Genomic DNA, 25681 nt, shown 5'->3' on the forward strand with positions numbered 1-25681 from the left:
ACACTAATCATCAGGGAAATGCAAATCAAAACCACAATGAGATACAACCTCACACCTGTCAGGATGGCTGTCATCACCAGAAAACAACAAATAACGAGTGTTCGCGAGGGTGTGGAGACAAGGGAACCCTCCTGCACTGCTGGTGGGGCTGTAAATTGGCACAGCCACTATGGAGAACCGTGTGGACGTTGCTCAAAAAATTTAATGTAGAACTGCCACATGATCTAGCAATTTCACTTCTGGGTATTTATCCAAAAAAGGCAAAAACACTAACTCAAAAAAGATATATGCACCTCAATGTTCAGTGAAGCATTATTTATAATAGCCAAGATATGTAAGCAACCTAAATGTCCATCAATAGATGAATGAACGGATAAAGAAGGTGTGAGATATATTTATACACACAACAGTGGAATATTACCCAACCACAAAAATTAAACCTAAAAAAAAAAGAAAAGAAATCTTGTGACAACACAGATGGATCTAGAGGGTATCATGCTAAGTGAAATAAGTCAGACAGAGAAAGACAAATACCGTATGATCTCACTTATACGTCGACTCTAAAAATCAAAACAAACAAAACAAAATGAAAATAGACTCGTAGATACAGAGACCAAACAGTTGGTTGCCAGAGAAAGGAGGTGAGGTGTGGGGTGAAATAGGTGAAGGGGGTTAAGAGGTCTGAGCCTCCAGTTAGAAAATAAATAAGCCATGGGAATGTAATATACAGCCTAAGGAACATGGTCAATAATATTGTAATAACTTTATACAGGGACTATACTTGTCGTGGCAATCATTTCATAAAGTATGCAAATTCCAAATCACTATGCAGTACACCTGAAACCAACATAATACTGTATGTCAACTACTTTTAAATAAAACACACACACACACACAAATGAGTATATGTAAAAACCAATGAAAGTTAAATAAGGTCTATAGTCTAGGTAACAGTATTAAACCAGTATCAATTTCCTGGTTTTGATATTGTCTGTAAATCTACAATCATTTCAAAATAAAAATTTTTCCAAAAACAAAGTAAAAAGGTAGCAATAACTTGAATAAATAATTGCCTGAGACATACTTATCTATGTAGATTTGTAAAAGCCATACTAAAATGTTATGCAAACATTAAATGATATTTTTCTATGTGTGTAGCATACAAAACCTTTTCAGAATCCTTTTCCATTTATGTTTTTAGAATTCTCATACCCATGAGGAAATGGAGATTTACCCTCATTTTAGAGATGGGAAAACTGAGGTCCCAAAAGGATTAAGTCCCATGTCACAACACACAGTAAGCTGGTGAAAGAGGTTGGTAGCAGCTTGACATGGTAGAAAGGTAAGTGGTTCAGAATCACAGGGCCACAGGATTCTAAACTTAGCTCCATTACTATGTGACTTGAGCAAGTTACTCAACTTTTCTGAGTCCGTTTTCTAAAACTCTATGAATACCTTCACATCATTGGAATGTCATGAGGATTTTCTCGAAAGACAGCATTTAGATACATAGTATCGTACTTAGCACAAAGTTAATGTTTAATATACCACATCTAGTTCTTCTCATAACCTCCCATGTTGTCCTTGGGAATGTCCTGTGAGAATACTTTAATGCCAGCAGGCTTAGTTCTGAGTCACGTTACAGGACAAAACACCCCTCTGTTTTACCATGACTTACCTAAAACAAAGCCAACCTGAATGGCTTTTTCCTTTACTGCAGCATCGGATTCCGCTATGTAAGAGCACCGTCTACTGAATGAGTAGGCTAACACTGAAGCAACTTTCACACCATGATCCATCAAAGCCTGGAAACAGTGATGAAGCAAATGTCTGCAAGAGAAGGAAAAGGTCGTTTTTGTTTTTAGAAAGGTAACATATTTTGTCCTTTTAGCAAGTGCTAACTTTCACGCACATTGTTCCTTCCTGCCTCGGGTAATCTGCACATGCTGTTCCTTCTACCTGAAAAAGCTCTTCACCACCACCACCTAGTTCTCTCCCATAAATCGGTTAGACTTCAGCTCAAATGTCACTTCCTCCAGGAGATCCTCCCTGTCTCCTGTCTCTCTCTCTTCACCAACCTGATGGGGCCATGGTAGGCCTATCCCAGGATCCCCAAGGACCTTGTAGGTTATGTTAAGGCATTTACTCTTCTATCTAGAAGAGAACAGGGAGTCACCAAAGTGTTGCCAGCCAGGAAAGATAAGATCAAATATGCTGGTAGGTCTGGCTGGGGCTCAGAGAATTATGAACAGCAGCAAGCAGCTTACTTGGGACACAGATGACCCTTGCTCAACAAACAGTGGCCTCATCCTACCTCCCCAGGGTACCTCCAGTAATTCCCTACAGTAGTGTTTTCCAGAATGGGGCATGACTATCACTAGGGGCTCTAGGCACAATTTTAGTGGCATATAACCAAATATTTTTCAAAGATTAACATATTTATTTCAATGGGGATTCAAAAATAAAACTTGCAATCTAAAAAAAGAAAAAAGAAAGTGCTAACTTGCTCTTTTGAAGTAACAGTACCATTATTTTCAAAGGTGGAATAAGATAAAAAGCAACTGTTTGCCTTATGAATTATGAGGTCATAATAATTCACAATTTAGCCTAGTATCTTTTACTCAGTGGATCACTGAATGATTCTGTATATGTAAGCTGATGACAATGAAGGATGAAAACAACTTCTAACATCAATCTTAAAAACCAAATTGTCTTGTAATTCAACAATGACCCAATTAAAAAATGGGCAATAGATTTGAACAGAGATTCCTCCAAAGAAAATATACAGAGGCCAATAAGCACAAGAAAAGATGCTCAATATCATTAGTGATTAGGGAAATGCAAATCAAACTCACAATGAGATACGACTTCACACTATCTAGGATGGCTATAATACTACTTGTTAAAAAACAGTTGATGGCAAGGATATGGAAAAATTGGAACCCTCATACGTTGGTAATAGGGACATAGTGGGCTGGCCAAAAGGTTCATTTGGTTGTTTCCGTAAGATGGCTCTAGCAGCACTTAGTTGTCTTTAGCTTCATTCAAAACAATTCTGTTAGACTGTATGTGACAGCTGTCATATCAGTGTGCATTTAAAAAAACACATCAAAATTGGTGAATTTTTGTGTAGCCATTTTAATATTGAAGATGGAAGAAAAAAAGCAACATTTTCAGCATATTATGCTTTACTATTTCAAGAAAAGTAAAAACGCAACTGAAACACAAAAAAATATTTGTGCAGTATATGGAAAAGGTGCTATGACTGATTGAACATGTCCAAAGTGGTTTGCGAAGTTTCGTGCTGGAGATTTCTCACTGGATGATGTTCCACAGTTGGGTAGACCAGTTGAAGTTGAAAGCAATCAAATCAAGACATTGATTGAGAACAATCAACGTTATATGGTGCGGGACATAGTTAACATACTCAAAACATCCAAATCAAGCGTTGAAAATCATTTGTACCAGCTTGGTTATATTAATTGCTTTGATGTTTGGGTTCCACATAAGTTAAGAAAAAAAAACCTTCTTGACTGTATTTCTGCATGGATTCTCTACTTAAATGTAACGAGAAAATGTTCTGTTTTTAAAACAAATTGTGATGGGTGATGAAAAGTGGATACTGTACAATAACCTGGAACGGAAGAGATCATGGGGCAAGCGAAATGAACCACCATCAACCAAACCAAAGCCCGATCTTCACCCAAGGAAGGTGATGCTGTGTATATGGTGGGATTGGAAGGGAGTCCTCTATTATGAGCTCCAAGACCGCATGTCTCTTTGATGACCAGGCAAAAACTGTTACAGCTTGGCTGGGAAGTTCTGATTCATCCACTGTATTCACCAGACATTGCACCTTCGGATTTCCATTTATTTCTGTCTTTACAAAATTCTCTTAATGGAAAAACTTTCAATTCCCTGGGAGACAGTAAAAGGCACCTGGAGCAGTTCTTTGCTCAAAAAGATAAAAAGTTTTGAGAAGATGGAATTATGAAGTTGCCTGAAAAATGGCAGAAGATAGTGGAACAAAATGGTGAATATGTTGTTTAATAAAGTTTTTGGTGAAAATGAAAAATGTGTCTTTTACTTTTACTTAAAAACCAAAGTCACTTTTTTGGCCAACCCAATAAAATGGTGCAGCTGCTGTGGGAAACAATTTAGGAGTTACTCAAAAAGTTAAACCTAGGTTTACCCTAGTTATATATACATACAAGAGAACTGAAAATATACATCCACACACAATCTTGTCCATGAGCATTCATAGCAGCATTATTCATAATGGCCAAAAGGTAGAAACAACCCAAATGTTCATCAACAGATGACTAGATAACCAAAACATAGTATATCCACACAATGGAAAATTGATACAAATAACAGCCATGAATGAACCTTGAAAACATTATAGGTAAAATCCAGTCACGAAAGACCACATACTGTATAGTTCCATTTATATGAAATATCTAGAGCAGATAAACCCAGAAACAGAGAGTAGATTAATGGTAGGCTAGAGACCAGGGGTAAGGGGAAATAGGGAGTGACTGTTAATGGGTACAGGGTTTCTTTTGGGGATGATGAAAGTTTTCTAGAATTAGATAGTGGTGATAGTTGCAAAAATTTGTGAATATACTAAAAACTAATGAATTGTACAGTTTAAAATGATGAATTTATGGTATGTGAATTATCTCAATAAAAAAACTGCTTTAAACAAAATTGTAAATAACCAAGTCACTGCTTTGCATAAAGGGGGAAAAAAGTCAAACTACATGCGTTTAGTTTCACAAATATATTAAACACTTACCAAGGGATCTGGACTTGGTAAAAAGATAACCTGAGAGATGAAAGAGAGGTAGTCCACTAAATCTTTATAATGGCCATCTTTAGAACTGCATAGAGAAATTCAAATCCTAGAAAGCTAACCTTTTCCAAGAGTAAAGAATTTCTTTAAAAAGTTTTTCTATGGCCTTCTTGTCCCAAAATGAAGCTCTCATCTATTATTTTTTAACAGATTAATTTTTTTTTTTTTTTTTTTTTTCTTTTTGCGGTATGCGGGCCTCTCACTGCCGTGGCCCCTCCCGTTGCGGAGCACAGGCTCCGGATGCGCAGGCCCAGCGGCCATGGCTCACAGGCCCAGCCGCTCCGCGGCATATGGGATCCTCCCAGACCGGGGCACGAACCCGTATCCCCTGCATCGGCAGGCGGATTCTCAACCACTGCGCCACCAGGGAGGCCCAACAGATTAATTTTTAATTAGTCAACTAACCAAGAAATTTCTCTTAGGCTTAGTACACAGGTCACATCCAAAGGTATCCCTAAACAATGAAATCATGTTAATTTGTTAACATGTTACTTGTTGATTATTTTATCTTCTCTTTCTAAAATACAAACTCCATGACGAAGAGACCTTGTAAAACTTATTCACTGCTGTAACCCCAGCATCTAGAATAGTACTTGACATATACTACGCATTCTAACAAGTATTTACTTAACTTGGCAACATTCATATTAGAGATTAACAATATTTTGTAAAACTACATTCTTATTTTCCCAGAAATGTAGGTTCGGAAAAAGAAATGGCATTTCAAGCAAATTTAGGCAAGAATGCTAAAGAGAACAGCAAGGACAATCAAAGGCCATGTCACCTACATCCACATGTAACTCCTACTACATAATAGCCAGAACGGGGAAGATGAATTCAGTCTTTCTTGAACACAAAAAGCAAAGGTGGTACTGATGGTTTCAAAGCAATATGAATGTACTTACTGCTACTGAACTGTACACTTAAAATATGGTCACAATGGTAAAATTCAGATATGTACCGTTTACCACAATTGTTACAAAATGAGTTTACCTTTTATCCAAAGCTCTCAATACTTTAGCAAAAACTTCCAATTCACAAAATTCACTGCCCAGTTGACATAAGCGTCCCTGTTGGTACAGCTGAAATTAAAAACAAACAAAGAAAGATAACATTTAAAATTTTTAATTTAATTTCAATTTCTACTTTACTTATGAATATAATTTGATGGAGTTAATATTTGATGAATTTATGACTATTACTCAAAGTTAAGATTACACAGTAGTATCAGGGAAGATGCTTATGCTAAGAGAAATGTAACGCTAAGTTAACAAATCTCTATAATTCATAGAGAACACTTTAATAGTTGTATATAATATTTAGAAATTAATATTTGTATAATAGTATATGGTACATGCTAAGTACTAAAAAGTGCTATATAATTACTTTATTTATTAAACACTAAAAACAGTTATACTCAGGACTTCCCTCGTGGAACAGGGGTTAAGAATCCGCCAGCCAATGCAGGGGACATGGTTCGATCCCTGGTCCGGGAATATCTCACATGTTGCAGAGCAACTAAGCCCGTGCGCCACAACTACTGAGTCCGCGTGCCACAACTACTGAAGTCTGAGTGGCTAGAGCCCATGCTCCACAACAAAGAGAAGCCACCGCAATGAGAAGCCCACACACCACAACGAAGAATAGCCGCCGCTCGCCGCAACTAGAAAAAGCCCACGCACAGCAATGAAGACCCAATGCAGCCAAAAAATAAACAGATAAATTGATTTAAAAAGAACAATTAGGGCTTCCCTGGTGGCACAGCAGTTGAGAGTCTGCCTGCTGATGCAGGGGACACGGGTTCGTGCCCCGGTCCGGGAAGATCCCACATGCCACGGAGCAGCTGGGCCCGTGAGCCATGGCCGCTGAGCCTGTGTGTCCGGAGCCTGTGCTCCACAACGGGAGAGGCCACAACAGTGAAAGGCCCGCGTACGGCAAAAAAAAAAAAAAAAAGAACAATTATATTCAAGAAACTAAACTTTTTTTTTAAAAACTTCTTTTTTTTTTTTAAAACAAAACTGGGTAAAGTAAAATTATCAAAATGATATCAAAGATAATATCTAGAAGCCAGAACTGGTCACTAGGCCCCACTAAGGGCTCTTCAGACCACAAAAACCTCAGTTCAGTTCCAGGCATGAAACTTCACAAGCAGAGTAACAGTAAATTATATCTAAAGTAATCCAGCATGGCAGGATTTCTGATCATGTCACAATCATTTATGCCTTTTGCTTGACTTTTCTTTTTCTTTAACATCTTTATTGGAGTGTAATTGCTTTACAATGTCCTGTTAGTTTCTGCTGTGTAACAAAAGTGAATCAGCTATATGTATACATATATCACCACATCCCCTCCCTCTTGCATCTCCCTCCCACCCTCCCTGTCCTACCCCTCTAGGTGGTCAAAAAGCACCGAGCTGATCTCCCTGTGCGATGCAGCTGCTTCCCACTAGCTCTCTGTTTCACATTTGGTCGTGTATAGATGCTACTCTCTCACTTCGTCCCAGCTTACCCTTCCCCCTCCCCGTGTCCTCAACTCCACTGGCTATGTCTGCATCTTTATTCCTGTCCTGACCCTAGGTTCATCAGAACCTTTTTTTTTTTTTTAGATTCCACATATATGTGTTAGCATACGGTATTTGTTTTTCTCTTTTTGAATTACTTCACTCTGTATGACAGACTCTAAGTCCTTCCAACTCACTACAACTAGTTCAATTTCGTTTCTTTTTATGGCTGAGTAATATTCCATTGTATATATGTGCCACATTTTCTTTATCCATTCATCTGTTGATGGACACTTAGGTTGCTTCCATGTCCCAGCTATTGTAAATAGTGCTGCAATGAACACTGTGGTACATGTCTCTTTTTGAATTATGGTTTTCTCAGGGTACATGCCAGTAGTGGGATTTCTGGGTCATATGGTAGTTCTATTTTTAGTTTTTTAAAGAACCTCCATAGTGTTCTCCGTGACTGTATCAATTTACATTCCTACCAACAGTGCAAGAGGGCTCCCTTTTCTCCACACCCTCACCAGCATTTATTGTTTGTAGATCTCTTGATGATGGCCATTCTGACCCCTGTGAGGTGATACCTCACAGTAGTTTTGATTTGCATTTCTCTAATGATTAGTGATGTTGAGCATCTTTTCATGTGTTTGTTGGCACTCTGTATATCTTCTATGCAGAAATGTCTATTTAGGTCTTCTACCCATTTCTGGATTGGGTTCTTTGTTTTTTTGATATTGAGCTGCTTGTATATTTTGGAGATTAATCCTTTGTCAGTTGTTTTGTTTGCAAATATTTTCTCCCATTCTGAGGGTTATCTTTTTGTCTTGTTTATGGTTTCCTTTGCTGTGCAAAAGCTTTTAAGTTTCATTAGGTCCCATTTGTTTATTTTTGTTTTTATTTCCATTACTCTAGGAGGTGGGTCAAAAAGGATCTTGCTGTGATTTCCGTCATAGAGTGTTCTGCCTGTTTTCCTCTAAGAGTTTTATAGTGTCTCGCCTTACATTTAGGTCTTTAATCTATTTTGAGTTTATTTTTATGTATGGTGTTAGGAAGTGTTCTAATTTCATTCTTTTACATGTAACTGTCCAGATTTCCCAGCATCACTTATTGAAGACGTTGTCTTTTCTCCACTGTATGTTCTTGCCTCCTTTATCAACGATAAGACCCATATGTGCAAGGATTTATCTCTGGGCTTTCTATCCTGTTCATTGATCTGTATTTCTCTTTTGTTGCAGTACCATACTGTCTTGATTACTGTAGCTTTGTAGTATAGTCCGAAGTCCGGGAGCCTGATTCCTCCAGCTCCGTTTTTTTTTCTCAAGATTGCTTTGGCTATTCGGGGTCTTTTGTATTTCCATACAAATTGTGAAGTTTTTTGTTCTAGTTCTGTGAAAAATGCCATTGGTAGCTTGATAGGGATTGCACTGAATCTGTAGATCGCTTTGGGTAGTATAGTCATTTTCACAATGCTGATTCTTCCAATCCAAGAACATGGTATATCTCTCTATCTGTTTGTATCATCTTTAATTTCTTTTATCAGTGTCTTGTAGTTTTCTGCATACAGGTCTTTTGTCTCCTTAGGTAGGTTTATTCCTAGGAATTTTATTCTTTTTGTTGCAATGGTAAATGGGAGTGTTTCCCTAATTTCTTTCAGATTTTTCGTCATTAGTGTATAGGAATGCAAGAGATGTGTGCATTAATTTTGTATCCTGCTACTTTACCAAATTCATTGATTAGCTCTAGTAGTGTTCTGGTAGCATCTTTAGGATTCTCTATGTATAGTATCATGTCATCTTCAAACAGTGACAGTTTAACTTCTTCTTTTCCAATTTGGATTCCTTTTATTTCTTTTTCTTCTCTGATTGCCATGGCTAAAACTTCCAAAACTATGTTGAATAACAGTGGTGAGAGTGGACATCCTTGTCTTGTTCCTGATCTTAGAGGAAATGGTTTCAGTTTTTCACCACTGAGAACGATGTTGGCTGCGCGTTTGTCATATATGGCCTTTATTATGTTGAGGTAGGCTCCCTCTATGCCCACTTTCTGGAGAGTTTTTTATCATAAATGGGTGCTGAATTCTGTCAAAAGCTTTTTCTGCTTCTATTGAGATTATCATATGGTTTTTATCCTTCAGTTTGTTAATATGGTGTATCACACTGATTGATTTGGTATATTGAAAAATCCGTGCATTCCTGGGATAAACCCCACTTGATCATGGTGTATGATCCTTTTAATGTGCGGTTGGATTCTGTTGGCTAATATTTTGTTGAGGATTTTTGCATCTATGTTCTTCAGCGATATTGGCCTGTAGTTTTCTCTTTTTTGTGACATCTTTGTCTGGTTTTGGTATCAGGGTGATGGTGGCCTTATAGAATGAGTTTGGGAGTGTTCCTCCCTCTGCTATATTTTGGAAGAGTTTGAGAAGGGTAGGTGTTAGCTCTTCTCTAAATGTTTGATAGAATTCACCTGTGAAGCCATCTGGTCCTGGGCTTTTGTTTGTTGGAAGATTTTTAAGCACAGTCTCAATTTCAGTGCTTGTGATTGGTCTGTTTTTATTTTCTGTTTCTTCCTGGTTCAGTCTTGGAAGGTTGTGGTTTTCTAAGAATTTGTCCATTTCTTCCAGGTTGTCCATTTTATTGGCATAGAGTTGCTTGTAGTAATCTCTCATGATCCTTTGTATTTCTGCAGTGTCAGTTGTTACTTCTCCTTTTTCATTTCTAATTCTACTGATTTGAGTCTTCTCCCTTTTTTTCTTGATGAGTCTGGCTAATGGTTTATCAATTTTGTTTATCTTCTCAAAGAACCAGCTTTTAGTTTTATTGATCTTTGCTACTGTTTCCTTCATTTCTTTTTCATTTATTTCTGATCTGATCTTTATGATTTCTTTCCTCCTGCTAACTTTGGGGGTTTTTTGTTCTTCTTTCTCTAATTGCTTTAGGTGCAAGGTTAGGTTGTTTATTTGGGATGTTTCTTGTTTCTTGAGGTAGGATTGTATTGCTATAAACTTCCCTCTTAGAACTGCTTTTGCTACATCCCATAGGTTTTGGGTCGTCGTGTTTTCATTGTCATCTGTTTCTAGGTATTTTTTCATTTCCTCAGTGATCTCTTACATTATTTAATAGTATATTGTTTAGCCTCCATGTGTTTGTATTTTTTACAGTTTTTTTTCCTGTATTGATATCTAGTCTCACAGCGTTGTGGTCGGAAAAGATACTTGATATGATTTCAATTTTCTTAAATTTACCAAGGCTTGATTTGTGACCCAATATATGATCTATCCTGGAGAATGTTCCATGAGCACTTGAGAAGAAAGTGTATTCTGTTGTTTTTGGATGGTATGTCCTCTAAATATCAATTAAGTCCATCTTGTCTAATGTGTCATTTAAAGCTTATGTCTCCTTATTTATTTTCATTTTGGTTGATCTGCCCATTGGTGAAAGTGGAGTGTTAAAGACCCCTATTATTATTGTGTTACTGTTGATTTCCCTTTTTACGGCTGTTAGCATTTGCCTTATGTACTGAGGTCTTCCTATGTTGGGTGCGTAATATTTACAATTGTTTTATCTTCTTCTTGGATTGATCCCTTGATCATTAATGTAGATTCCTTCTTTGTCTCTTCTAGTAGTCTTTATGTTAAAGTCTACTTGTCTGATATGAGAATTGCTACTCCAGCTTTCTTTTCATTTCCACTTGCATGGAATATCTTTTTCCATCCCCTCACTTTCAGTCTGTATGTGTCCCAAGGTCTTTTCATTCTTTTTTCTTTATTCTGCTCTGTGGTAGTTAGTTCCACTATTTCATCTTCCAGGTCACTTATCCGTTCTTCTGCCTCAATTATTCTGCTATTGACTCCTTCTAGAGTATTTTTAATTTATTTATTGTGTTGTTCATCACTGTTTGTTTGCTCTTTAGTTCTTCTAAGTCCTTGTTAAACGTTTCTTGTATTTTCTCTATTCTATTTCCAAGATTTTAGATCATCTTTACTCACATTACTCTGAATTCTTTTTCAGGTAGACTGCCTATTTCTTCTTCATTTGGTCTGGGGGGTTTTTACATTGCTCCTTCATCTGCTGCATATTTCTCTGTGTTCTCATTTTGTTTAACTTACTTTGTTTGGGGTCTCCTTTTCGTGGGCTGCAGGTTTGTAGTTCCTGTTGTTTTTGGTGTCTGCCCCCAGTGGGTGAGGTTGGTTCAGTGGCTTGTGTAGCCTTTCTGGTGGAGGGGACTGGTGCCTGTGTTCTGGTGGACAGGGCCGCGTCTGGCCGTGTTTTGGGGTGTCTGTGAACTTAGTATGATTTTAGGCAGCCTCTCTGCTAATGGGTGGGGTTGTGTTCCTGTTTGTTTGGCATGGGGTGTCCAGCACTGGAGCTTGCTGGCTGTTGGGTGGAGCTGGGTCTTAGCGTTGAGATGGAGATCTCTGGGAGAGCTCTTGCCGACTGCTATTACGTGGGGTGGGGAGGTCTCTGGTGGTCCAATGTTCTGAACTCGACTCTCTCATCTTGGAGGCACAGGCCTGACACCAGGCCGGAGCACCAAGACCCTGTCAGCCACACTGCAAGGTATGTGGGGATTTTCTTGCCTTTGGGGACGTCTGAGGTCTTCTGCCAGCGTTCAGTATGTGTTCTGTAGTTGGTCCACATGTAGATGTATTTTCGATGTATTTGTGGGGAGGAAGGTGATCTCTACGTCCCACTCCTCTGCCACCTTGAAGGTCCCCGTGCAATAGGAGGCTCCTCCGCAAGAGCTAGAGGTGCAGAGGCATTTTTTTCAGAGGATTTGCAGAGCTTGCTTTTCTTTTTCTTCTCCTTTGTGCTCTGTCTGGTTTCACCTGTTCACAGGGTGCTTCACGCAGAGGCCCCACACCCAGTACTTCAGATCAGAGTGCCTAGTGAGAAATGGCTGAGCTGACACCTCAGCTCAGCGGGCCGGGCTGTGTGCGGAAGCACTGCCCCTGACACTGCAGCTCAAGATCTGCCCGATGTTGTAAAACTTCCACTTAAAATAGCATTTTAAGAAATGTGTTACATGTTTATCCCAAATAATACATGTACACAGTTAAAAAAAAAAATACGACTGCCTCTCTTTCCCCTGCCTCGACGTCACCAAACGTTACTGAATTTATATATGCTATATAAATACAGTGCCTCAGAAGGCAGGAATTTTATTGTATCAACTCACTTTACATTAGTAAGCACTTAACACTCAGCTCATTTGACAATAACATGGGTTTCAGAAAGAGGACACGATCCTGAATTCATCTGCCAAACGGGCCAGTTAACTTTGCACAGGGAAAACATACTACAAACTCATTTAGCAAACTCTTAGGCATAAATCACTAGTCATAATGGAGGCCAGGTCAGATTAGGTAGATATAGGAATACAAATCAATAATGACTGCTGGAAGGGAGGGGACAGGGAGTGCCACATGCTCAGGAAGGGGAGGCAGAAATGTTATCTTCAAACAGTGATTGGATATTCATCTTAACCATAAACTTTCATAAGGAAAGATTTGCAGTTTTTGGAGATGATGTTTTCTGAGGTTAGAAAAACAGGGACTTCCCTGGCAGTCCAGTAGCTGGGACCCAGCGCTCCCACTGCAGGGGGCACAGGTTCGATCCCTGGTCAGGGAACTAGGATCCCGCAAGCCACACAGTGTGGCCCCCCCAAAAAAAAGCTTCTGGGAATGTATATGATAAAATTCCCTTCCCTCACATATACCTTCACAGTTAACCAATAAAGAATTACTCAGGGAAAATAAAGCTGAGAATTTATAATCACATCCTATTTGGGGGCTTAACAATGTGATATATTTCTGATTTGGGGCAGAAAAACAAATGCACGTATCAAAATATATACAGACACATACTCCAAAAACAGTACAGGACCAAAAAACCTTAGTTTCTTACCAAAGTAACTCATCATTAGCAAACTTAAGGCTTAGAATTTCTTTTGTAAGACAGAAGAAATGGAAACTTGTACAACTTTTTTTGCCTACACTTACTAGTCAAATAAAGACAATTAAACTAAACTTTATATGTTCTACAACTCATAGTATCCCTTTAATACTGAAAATTTCCTAACAAATGGATTTGAAACTAAAATTTAGGAAAGTAGTAACTTTAGTTACAATTTTAAATGTAAGTATGCCTATTAACAAACACAAGCTTTTTTTTTTTTTTTCTCTCAGCCGTTTAATTTTTCTAGCTAAAAAGGGGTTCGCATTTAAATTCTGGGGAGAGAGTAGTGATTTAACTGTTTCAAACCATCCTTTCCTGTACAGCAACTATAATTCAAAAAAAGAAAATCCTTACTAGGCTTATCCCCAAAAATGAAAATTTCTACATTTTATGAATGGGATTTTTGAATACCAATCCAGAATAAAAAGAGCATTTAATCCTTACAGAGATCTTATATGTATGTGCCAGGCACTGTTCTAGGTGCTTTTCATAAGCAACTCACTCTGTCCTTCCACAGATGAGGAAACTGAGGCATATAAAGTTAAACAACCTGGTCTAAATCACACAATTAAGAAGTGGCAAGGCATCTGCAGCAACATGGATGCAACTAGAGATTATCATACTAAGTGAAGGAAGTCAGAAAGAGAAAGACAAATACCACATGGTATCACTTATAGGTGAAATCTAAAATATGGCACAAATGAACCTATCTACAAAATAGAAACAGATTCATAGATACAGGGAACAGATTTCTGGTTGCCAAGGAGGACAGGGGGAAGGAGAGGGATGGACTGGGAGTTTGTGGTTGGTAGAGGCAAACTATTACATAGAGAATGGATAAACAACAAGGTCCTACTGTATAGCACAGGGAACTATATTCAATATCCCATGATAAATAATAATGGAAAAGAACAAAAACAAAAATCAAAAACAAAACAAAACAAACCCAAAATAATCTAGGCTTATTCCCCAAAACAAAAACTCAGAAAGGTTTAGAAAAAGATATAAAAGAAATCAAGTTCAAAACTATGGTCTAGGGACTTGCCTGGTGGTGCAGTGGTTAAGAATCTGCTTGCCAATGCAGGGGACATGGGTTCGAGCCCTGGTATGGGAAGATCCCACATGCCACAGAGCAATTAAAGCCATGTGCCACAACTACTGAGCCTGTGCTCTAGAGCCCATGCTCCACAACAAAAGAAGCCACTGCAACGAGAGCACGCACCACAACACAGAGTAGCCCCCGCCTGCTGCAACGAGAGAAACCTCGTGCGCAGCAATGAAGACCCAACGCAGCCAAAATAAATAAAAATAAAGTAATATTTTGTTTTGTTTAACACACATAAGATACATTTATTCTTGTTCTCTAATCTCAAAATTCACTTGAAATGTAGCTCTGAAAAAATTAACCTTGGCATATAACTTGATATTCCTTTACTTTGCTCTCATGTTACACTGTATATTACATGTAATGTCCTTTATCTGCTGTTTAATTACAATCTTAACGTGTTGTCAGATTACACATTCTTGGATTAAAGTATCACAGAAGTATTTTAATATAACGCACTTAATTAAAAAGCATTGGCTTGGCAAAAAAGTTCATTCGTTTTTTTCCTGTAAGATGGCTCTAATAGCACTTAGTTTTCTTTAACTTCATTCGAAACAATTTTGTTAGATTGTATTGTGACAGCGGTCATATCAGCATGCATTAAAAAAAACTCATAAAAATTGGGGAATTTTGTGTAGCCATTTTAATATTGAAGGTGGAAGAAAAAAAGCAACATTTTCAGCATATTATGCTTTATCATTTCAAGAAAGGTAAAAATGCAACTGAAACACAAAAAAAGATTTATGCAGTGTATGAAGAAGGTGCTGTGACTGATGGAACGTGTCAAAAGTGGTTCACGAAGTTCTGTACTGGAGATTTCTCACTAGATGATACTCAACGGTCGGGTAGACCAGTTGAAGTTGAAAGCAATCAAATTGAGACATTAACTGAGAACAATCAACATTATACCACGTGGGATATAGCCGACATACTCAAAATATCCAAATCAAGCATTGAAAATCATGTGCACCAGCTTGGTTATGTTAATCACTTTGATGTTTGGGTTTCACATTAAGTTAAGCGAAAAAAGCTTCTTGAGCATATTTCCACATGCAATTCTCTATTTAGATGTAATGAAAATGTTCAGTTTTTAAAACAAATTGTGACGGGTGATGAAAAGTGGATACTGTACAATAACCTGGAACGGAAGAGATCACGGAGCAAGCGAAATGAACCACCATCAACCAAACCAAGGCCCGATCTTCACCCAAGGAAGGTGATGTTGGGTATATGGTGGGATTGGAAGGGAGTCCTCTATTATGAGCTCCTTCCGGAAAACCAAACAATTAATTCCAACAAGTACTGCTCCCAATTAGACCAACTGAAAGCAGAACTCAATGAAAAACGTTCAGAATTAGTCAACAAAAAACACGTAATCTTCCATCAGGATAATGCAAAACTGCATGTCTCTGATGACCAGGTAAAAACTGTTACAGCTTGGCTGGGAAGTTCTGATTCATCCACTGTATTCACCAGACATTGCACCTCCAGATTTCCATTTATTTCGGTCTTTACAAAATTCTCTTAATGGAAAAAAATTTCAATTCCCTGGAAGACTGTAAAAAGCACCTGAAATAGTTCTTTGCACAAAACGATAAAATGTTTTGCGAAGAAGGAATTATGAAGCTGCCTGAAAAATGGCAGAAGGTAGTGGAACAAAATGGTGAATATGTTGTTTAATAAAGTTTTTGATGAAAATGAAAAATGTGTCTTTTATTTTTACCTAAAAACCAAAGGAACCTTTAGGCCAACCCAATAAATGCTTTCTTCTGGAGGTAAACCAAATATTTTAATTTCTTGCTTCTTATAACATTTTAATTGCTCAGTTGTTCCACTCATTGGTTCTATGTCATACTTTAAAAAAAAATACAACTGACCAACAAACATGATTTTTTTTATCTTGCAGGGCAAAGTGCTTTGCTTATTGGTTAAGTAAGCAAAAGGTTAAGTGGAAATGTTCACATTATTTAAAGCACAAGAAACAGTTAACTCTCAAACGGGAAGGCAACCCTTTCCTAACGTTTAAATACACCGTCCACATATAAAGATGATACTAGGGCCTCCCTGGTGGCGCAGTAGTTGAGAGTCCGCCTGCCGATGCAGGGGATACGGGTTCATGCCCCGGTCTGGGAGGATCCCATATGCCGCGGAGCGGCTGGGCCCGTGAGCCATGGCCGCTGAGCCTGCGCGTCCGGAGCCTGCGCGTCCGGAACCTGTGCTCCACAACGGGAGAGGCCACAACAGTGAGAGGCCCGCATACCGAAAAAAAAAAAAAAAAAAAAAGATGATACTAGATTTGCCATCCATTAAATGAGAAATTGAGTTTTTTCCCCAATCATTACAAGAATGAACTTATGTCTAATACACAGATTCTCTAATTCTGTCTCTCATGTGATGGGTCAATGGCATAATTTTCAAGATACCATGATTGTGCTAATGGTGGAAGATGCTACCATGGTACAAATGGAAGGTCAAAACAAAAAACTAGTTGGATGTAAAATCTAACCAATAATGATAACCAGCCACATAAAACTCAATACGTATCAGTGATCTCTACATTTGGGTAAGAAGTTTCTCGACTCCTCTTCTTAAAGCTTCACTACCGGGCCTCCCTGGTGGCGCAGTGGTTAAGAGTCCGCCTGCCGATGCAGGGGATACGGGTTCGTGCCCCGGTCTGGGAGGATCCCATATGCCGCGGAGCGGCTGGGCCCGTGAGCCATGGCCGCTGGGCCTGCGCATCCGGAGCCTGTGCTCCGCAACGGGAGAGGCCACAACAGTGAGAGGCCCACATACCGCAAAAAGAAAAAAAAAAAAAAAAAAAAAAAAAAGCTTCACTACCAATCTTGGTGAAAATTAGGAGTGTATCCATGAAGCACTAGAAAGAAGATAGTATGGTTATAACAAAACATTCTGCCTCTATAAGAAAACTCATTCTCTACAGCTGAAACATTGTAAATCAACTATACTGCATTTTTTTTAATTGTAAAAAACAAAAAACCCCCCAAAAACTCACTTCTGTATTCTAGATAGCCAACTTTAAAACATTTTTCCCTTTGATTCCAGAATTGCATATACTTTTTTTTTTTTTTTGCGGTACGCAGGCCTCTCACTGTTGTGGCCTCTCCCGTTGCAGAGCACAGGCTCTGGACGTGCAGGCTCAGCGGCCATGGCTCACAGGCCCAGCCGCTCCACAGCATGTGGGATCTTCCCAGACCGGGGCACGAACCCGTGTCCCCTGCATCGGCAGGTGGACTCTCAACCACTGTGCCACCAGGGAAGCCCATATATACATTTTTAAATTAGAAAATATAGAAAAGAATTTATAAAAAAGAGTAACATTCATTCAATTTTACCATCTAGAGAAAACCACTGTCAACATGACAACACGTTTCTTTTTGGTCCTCTATTTCTTCCTGATTTGCAGGAGTTTTCAGTATGTTTCATAAATTTTAATTCTCCATTATGGATGTTAAAAACTATTTTTTTCATTACACATTTTTAAGTTATTAAACTTGGTTCCAAGACACAAGAGTTACAGAGAAATCATATCTTTAAAACTGAATCTTCCAATCTAAGAAGAAAATATGTTTCTTCTACACTTATTGAAGACTTTCAGATTTCTGTACACCTCTTTTTGGATTTACTCCATGGCATGTTTTCTTTTAACAAGTCAAACATATTCTTTCCTATATTGCATATAGAAAAATTATCAAATTTTTAATTATAAATGTGTAATCATCCTCCTATTGAATTATCTTATTGTAGTTTTTCACTTGATTTTGCTAGATTTTTCTTATTCTAACTGCATTGGTTAGCCCTTCAAGAATGTTGAATATGTAGTATACAGCTCCAGAAATAAGTCCGAAAAATCACTTAAATACCAATAATATCAAATGTTATTTGAATATACCCAAGAAAGTATCTAACATTGGCGGGAGTTTTGTCTGCTGAGGGAGGAGGCATGTGAACAAAGAGAAAAGTACAATTTCTCAATTCTTTTATAGTTTTTAGTCTATCAACTTCTCTCTTGGATCATTTGTATCTTCCTAGAAACACAATTTCAGTAAGGTTTTCAGACTGATTAGCACAGAATTACATAAGCTACTGTACATCTAAAGAAGCTATTCTATAACTTAAAAAGCTATTTTTCCCCTTTCCACTGTATCTATGGTTGTTTTTACTTTCTCATTCCTAATTTTGAGAATGTGAGCTTTCTCTCACACTTGTTGATCTGGCTAGCTAGTGAATTAACTACTTAGTTGAATTATTTACTTTTCTTTTAAACCAATCACCTCAACTTATTTCTTTTTTTTTAAAGACTTCTTAAAAATTAAATTTATTTATTTTATTTATTTATTTTTGGCTGCGTTGGGTCTTCATTGCTGCACGTGGGCTTTCTCTAGTTGCGGCAAGCAGGGGGTACTCTTCGTTGCAATGTGCGGGCTTCTCAATGCGGTGGCTTCTCTTGTTGCGGATCACAGGCTCTAGGCATGCAGGCTTCAGTAGTTGTGGCTTGCGGGCTCTAGAGTGCAGGCTCAGTAGTTGTGGCGCAAGGGCTTAGTTGCTCCGTGGCATGGGGGATCTTCCTGGACCAGGGCTCAAACCCGTGTCCCCTGCATTGGCAGGCGGATTCTTAACCACTGAGCCACCAGGGAAGTCCCTCAACTTATTTCTTGGTCACGCTAATATTTTAGAATATCAATTTTTAAGCTATTCCCCTCTTAGTACAACTTCATGTCCCAGATATCTTATTCTCAAAAATTCAATTTTATTTCTTTTATATATCAAAATAATATAGTCATAAAAATCCAAGCAGTATAAAAAAAAGAGAGGATAATAAACAAAAACAACATAAGTACTTTGCTTGTTATCTTTCTTTAAATAATTAGAGACCTTTATTAATGTTAAGTGTAAAACACAACCTACTAAATTAAAATATTAATAATGTTCCTGGATTTTAGGATATTTGGAAGATACTTTAGGAAATAATTTTGTTGATCCAAGTTTCTTTAAAAAAATCTGTCAAAGGATGTTTGAGTGGATTCTTTTTTCCTACTCTCAAATGTCTTGGAAGCTAAGGAAACATTTTAAATTATTTTAATTTTAAAACCTTTTAAAGGTAATATAGTGAGCATGATAAAACTAATAATTTGAGGAATTTATTCTACTTAGAATATTACAGTAAGCCAATAGTAACATCAATAAATGGATATCATTTATTTAAGAGAATATATGTACACAGTTAAAAATGACTATAATCCTATCCCTTGAATAAACACTATGAAATTTTGTGTTCCTCTAATTTTTTTCAACACATATACAAATGTACACATATATTCCTCCATTTAAAAACAACAGGATTATATTATTCACACTACTTTGTAACAAGCTTTTTATTCTCCCCATGTGCTCTCTACCTCAGTATACACAGCATCCTCATTCTTTCTTTTTTTTTTTTTTCTGGCCACGCTATGTGGCATGTGGGATCTTAGTTCCCCAACCAGGAATCAAACCCATGCCCCCTGCAGTGGAAGCACGGAGTCCTAACCACTGGACCACCAGGGAAGTCCCAGCATCCTCATTCTTTCTAACTGCAGTATGATATTCCATTCCTGATTGATTAGCATATAGTTGTTTCCAATTTTTGCCATCATAAACAATACTGTACTTAATATCCCCAAATAGAATTTTCTGCAGAGTCAACAAGCATTCCTGTAGGAAAAAAAAATTTAGTGGTATTGTGGATTAAAGGGTATGAGTTATTTGAATCATTAAACCATGACAATCTAGTAAGTGAAGATGAATGTTAATTTTTAAACCTTTTTATTGAAGTATAACATACACACAGATGAGTGCACAATTCATATTTAAAATATAAAGCTCTAAAAGGTACAAACTATTATGTACAAAATAAGCTACAAGGATATATTGTACAACACAGGGAATATCACCAATATTTTATATGAACTATAAATGGAGTATAACCTTTAAAAATTGTGAATCACTATACTATACACCTGTAACTTGTATAATACTGTACAACTATACTTCAATAAAAAATATATATAATTTAGGACTTCCCTGGTGGAGCAGTGGTTTAGAATCCGCCTGCCAATGCAGGGGACACAGGTTCGAGCCCTGGTCCGGGAAGATCCCACATGGTGCGGAGCAACTAAGCCCAGGCACCACAACTACAGAGCCTGTGCTCTAGAGCCCGTGAGCCACAACTACTGAGCCCACGTGCCACAACTAATGAAGCCCACGCACCTAGAGCCCATGCTCCACAACAAGAGAAACCACTGCAATGAGAAGCCCACGTACCGCAACAAAGAGTAGCCCCCGCTCGCGGCAACTAGAGAAAGCCCACGTGCAGCAATGAAGACCCAATGCAGCTAAAATTAATTAATTAATTAATTAATTAAAAAATATATGTATATAATTTAAAAAAGAAAATGAAAGAATAAAATGTAAAGCTCAATAAATTTTCACAAAGTGAACACACCCATAACCAACATGCAGATCATAAAACAGAGTATTATCAGAATCCCACACATCTCCCTTTGTGGCCCTGCATAGTCACTATCCTCCAAGGATAACTGCTCCTGACTTATATACTTGTGATTAATTTTGCCTGTTTTTGAACTTTAAACAAATGGAATCTCACTACCTATCCACATTTTCCAAACTGCACCAAGGTTCCCTGGGGGCACTGCAAGATATTTTAAGTTTGGAAGAAACAATATTCCACATCTGTATTAAACCATGCCAAATACTAGATTGCTACATTCCTTTCAACAACATCTTATCTTTGTGAAGCAGCATTTTCAGTGGTTGCTATAATAAAAGTAATGTGCAAAAATCATTATGGAACAGAAAATGGAATGGTGGTGACCAATCTGATTCCAAGATGTGAGAAGTTGTACAGTGCCCGACAAACACACACAACCCAGTAATAAGTAACTGTGGTTATTTAAGAATGAAGTACACTACTCCTTGTTCTTTCAATTTTTGTGCACTATTCTTTTAATGGCTCTTAAGTTGTTAGGATCTAAGTATGATTAATTGTTTATATCTACTTAATGAACAGAACTGTTAGGCATTTCTTTTGGCCTAAGGGTGCTATGAGGGGAGAGAGTTTGGGAGCCTCTGATACATACTCCTATGACTGATTTCTTTCACTCAACACCATTTGTGAGATTCATCCATATGGTTTCTAACAGCTGCAATTCATTCATTTTCATTGCAAAATATTCCACTATACGACTACTCCACAATTTATTTATTAATTCTCCTACTGATAGACATTGGGATAGTTTCCACTTTTTGGTTATCACGAATAGTATTGCTATGACCTTTTTTTTTTTTTTTTTTTTTTTTTTTGGTCACACTGCACAGCTTGTGGAATCTCAGTTCCCCAACCAAGGATTGAACCTGGGCCATGGCAGTGAAAGCACCAAATCCTAATCACTAGACCACCAGGGGACTCCCTGAACATTCTTAAGTGTATATATCTTGAGATGGAATTATAGGGTATATATATGTTCAGTTTTAGTAGATGATGCTCGTTTTCCAAAATGGTATATCAATTTACATTCCCATTAACAATATATGAGAGTTCTGACTGCTCCATATCCTTACCAACACTTTTTTCTTTTTCATTTAGTCATTCTGAGGAAAGTAGAGGAGGACAGCAATTTCCCTGAAGACAAAATGAGGTTGAGCATTTTTCCAGATGTTTGACAGGCCCTTGGACTGTCCCCTTTTGGATGTCTATTGAAGTTATTTCTCCATTAAAAAAAATGGGTTCTTATTTTCTTAATTTCTAGTGTTTTAGATGCAGGATGATTCCTTTGTCAGATATATGAGCTGCAAATATCTTCTACTCTGTGGCATGGCTTTTCCCTTTTTAAAAAATTTATTGATTTATTTATTTTTATCTTTGGCTGTGTCGGGTCTTCGTTGCTGCATGCGGGCTTTCTTTAGTTGCGGTGAGCGGGGGCTACTCTTTGTTGCTGTGCGCGGGCTTCTCACTGCGGAGGTTTCTCTTGTTGTGGAGCGCAGGCTCTAGGTGCACAGGCTTCAGTCAGTCGTTGTGGCGCACAAGCTCCAGAGCGCAGGCTCAGAAGATGTGGCGCAAGGGCTTAGTTGCTCCGCAGCATGTGGGATCTTCCTGGACCAGGGCTCGAACCCATGTCCCCTGCTTTGGCAGGCAGATTCTTAACCACTGCGCCACAAGGGAAGCCCTGGCTTTTCCCTTTTAATGGTATCTATCTATCGATCTATTTATTTATGGCTGAGTTGGGTCTTTGTTGCTGCGCGTGAGCTTTCTCTAGTTGCAGTGAGTGGGGGCTACTCTTCATTGCAGTGTGCGGGCTTCTCGTTGTGGTGGCTTCCCTCGTTGCAGAGCATGGGCTCTAGGTCCGCGGGCTTCAGCAGTGTGGTGCGCAGGCTCAGTAGATGTGGTGCACGGGCTTGGTTGCTCCGCAGCATGTGGGATCTTCCTGGACCAGGGCTCGAACCGTGTACCCTGCACTGGCCGACAGATTCTTAACCACTGCGTCACCGGGAAAGCCCCAGCTTTTCCTTTTTAATGGTATTTTTTATGAATAGATGTTCTTGATCTTAACGTAGTCCAATTTTTCAAGTTTAGCTCATTTGTATCTTATTTAATAAATCTTTGCTGACATAGTGAAAACTTTTTTCCTAAAAAACTGTTTTTTCACACTTAGATCAGCAATCCACCCAAAAATGGTAACTGTGTATGATATAAGTTAAGATCGTGATCCTTCTCTCCCTACCTGGATATCTAACTGACCAACACCATTATTTGATTTTCCTTTCTCCATTGTACTGCTGTGTCACTTTTATTATAAACCAGGTGACAGTATACATGTGTCAGTCTGTTTCTGGACTGTATTGCTCCATTGGTCTATTTGTCTACCCATGTGCCAAAACCATCTTACCTTGTTACAGCTTGATATTTGATGGTGTAAGCCCTCCAGATTTTCTTTCTTCTTCATGGTTGACTTAGCTTGATACTGCATTTTAATTTGCATTTCATCTGAGCATCTTTTGATATTTATTATGATTAGTATTAGATGTTTTCTCCTTGTATGAGCCAGCTGTTCAGGTCTTCTGAAAACAAGTTGGTTGTCCTTTACATACTAATTAGTATTAGATCTTTCTGTATTAGGATATTCACCCCTCATGTGACTAATGTTGCCATTTGCATAGTCTTTTTTAAAAATGTGCTTAGGGCTTCCCTGGTGGCGCAGTGGTTGAGAGTCTGCCTGCCAATGCAGGGGACACGGGTTCGTGCCCCGGTCCGGGAAGATCCCACATGCCGCGGAGCGGCTGGGCCCGTGAGCCATGGCCGCTGAGCCTGCGCGTCCGGAGCCTGTGCTCCGCAACGGGAGAGGCCACAACAGTGAGAGGCCCGTGTACCGAAAAAAAAAAAAAATGTGCTTACAATTTCCCCCCTATTTTTTAATGTACTCAAAAGTATCAATTTCTTTTTTTTCCTCCTGGGTTTTGGTTTCAGGCTTAGAAAAGCCTTCTCTATGCCAAGACAGCATTAGTGTTGGCAAGATGAGTAACAGAGGACTTCACGTTTAACATTACTCATTTTTATAAAGTTTGACATTTTTTAAATTTGTAAATTACCTCAATAATTTCTTAAAAAAGAATTTCAGTCATTTCCCACTCTAAGATACCGACCCCATAATTTATTCTGATACTTTTATGATTTCATTTGCCATATTTAAATCTTTAATTCACCTGGAATTCATTTTGATATAAGGTGTGAAGTAGAAGTCTAACATTCCCCTCAAATAACCAATTTTCCCCCATTTATTTAAAATACAGGGCCTCCCTGGTGGCGCAGTGGTTAAGAGTCCGCCTGCCAATGCAGGGGATACGGGTTCGTGCCCCGGTCTGGGAGGATCCCATATGCCGCGGAGCGGCTGGGCCCGTGAGCCATGGCCGCTGGGCCTGCGCATCCGGAGCCTGTGCTCCGCAACGGGAGAGGCCACAACAGTGAGAGGCCCGCATACCGCAAAAAGAAAAAAATAAAATAAAATAAAATACAGCACTCTCCTATAACTTTATTATGTAATATATTCTTAAATATGCTTTGGTTTCTACCTAGTCTGTCTACTATGTTTTAGTAATGTTCTGTCTACTATGTTCTATAAATCAATTTCCCTCTTTGCTGTTCTTATGCCAATACTATGTTGTTTTAAAATATATAGCCTTCTAATACACGTGACTATCCTAAATACTGTACATCTTAAAAATTTCCTTGGCTCATTTATTCTCATGTAATTCATTCCTCCATATAAATATATTTAATCAGTTTCCTACACCCAATAAAATTCTGAGATCCTGATTCAAGTTGTAATAAATTCACAGCTTAAACTTACATGAGTGGACGTATTTACAACATATTACCTTCTCATCCAGACACATGGTATGGCTGGCTATTTATGTTTTTTTATGCCCTGCCTCCCCTAAAGTTTTTGCTCTCAATTTATTAAGCCTAAGAGTTTTTTATGTGAAAAGAATATTAACTCTTTGGTTGTCAAATATGTTGCAAGATTTTTTTGTCAATTTGTCACCAGCCAATTAAAAAAAATATTAGTTGAGGCTGTGTATAACTAAGAATAGAAATAAACACAGAAAAAGAAAAAATTAATTCAACTCTAATACTAAATCAGGCATTAATTTGTATAGTTTTCAGCATGAGACTTACAATAATAATTTTTAAAAATCCCAAATTATTAAGTTTAAGACTGAAAACAATAAATAGAACACATTATGGAAACACTTCACTGGGTCAAAACTTAACTCTATGGAAAATTCTGTAATTGGAACAGGATAAAATAGACCATTCAGCAGTTACAATAAAAAGAAAAGTTCATAAACTTCACTCTTTGAAGAACCCAGCCCTTCACTCTATTTGTCTTCAGTTGGTCTACAATTTTACAATTCTTTCTATTCACTTTACCTACTTCTATACCCAAATTGTTGAGTATCCTTAGAGAAAACCCATTCTGATTCAAAGATTATCCTGTAGGATACTGTTTTATGGAACCATCTATATCTCCTATCATTTTTTTAAAACATATTTTTACTGAGCCTCCCTTTCTATATAACTTAGTAGCCATTTGCAACTTCTGTTTAGCCTTTCTACATAAAAGCCACCACTCCTATCCCTGATTCTCAGCAGATGATCTTACCTCCTAATTCAAAACTACCATTCT

General features: G+C 38.1%; 1 protein-coding gene across 1 annotated transcript in view; it reads right to left on the reverse strand.

The window, feature by feature from the left end:
* Positions 1-25681, reverse strand: part of APPBP2 (amyloid beta precursor protein binding protein 2) — a 66691-nt gene that overhangs the window by 37733 nt on the left and 3277 nt on the right. The window contains exons 2-3 of the mRNA XM_060081353.1: positions 5849-5937; positions 1679-1830 (exon numbers count right to left, since the gene is read on the reverse strand). Of these exons, the coding sequence (XP_059937336.1) occupies positions 1679-1830; positions 5849-5937 (241 nt within the window). The remainder of the gene's footprint in view (positions 1-1678; positions 1831-5848; positions 5938-25681) is intronic.

This window comes from Mesoplodon densirostris, chromosome 18 (genome assembly GCF_025265405.1).
Source record: "Mesoplodon densirostris isolate mMesDen1 chromosome 18, mMesDen1 primary haplotype, whole genome shotgun sequence".
Lineage (NCBI taxonomy): Eukaryota > Metazoa > Chordata > Mammalia > Artiodactyla > Ziphiidae > Mesoplodon > Mesoplodon densirostris.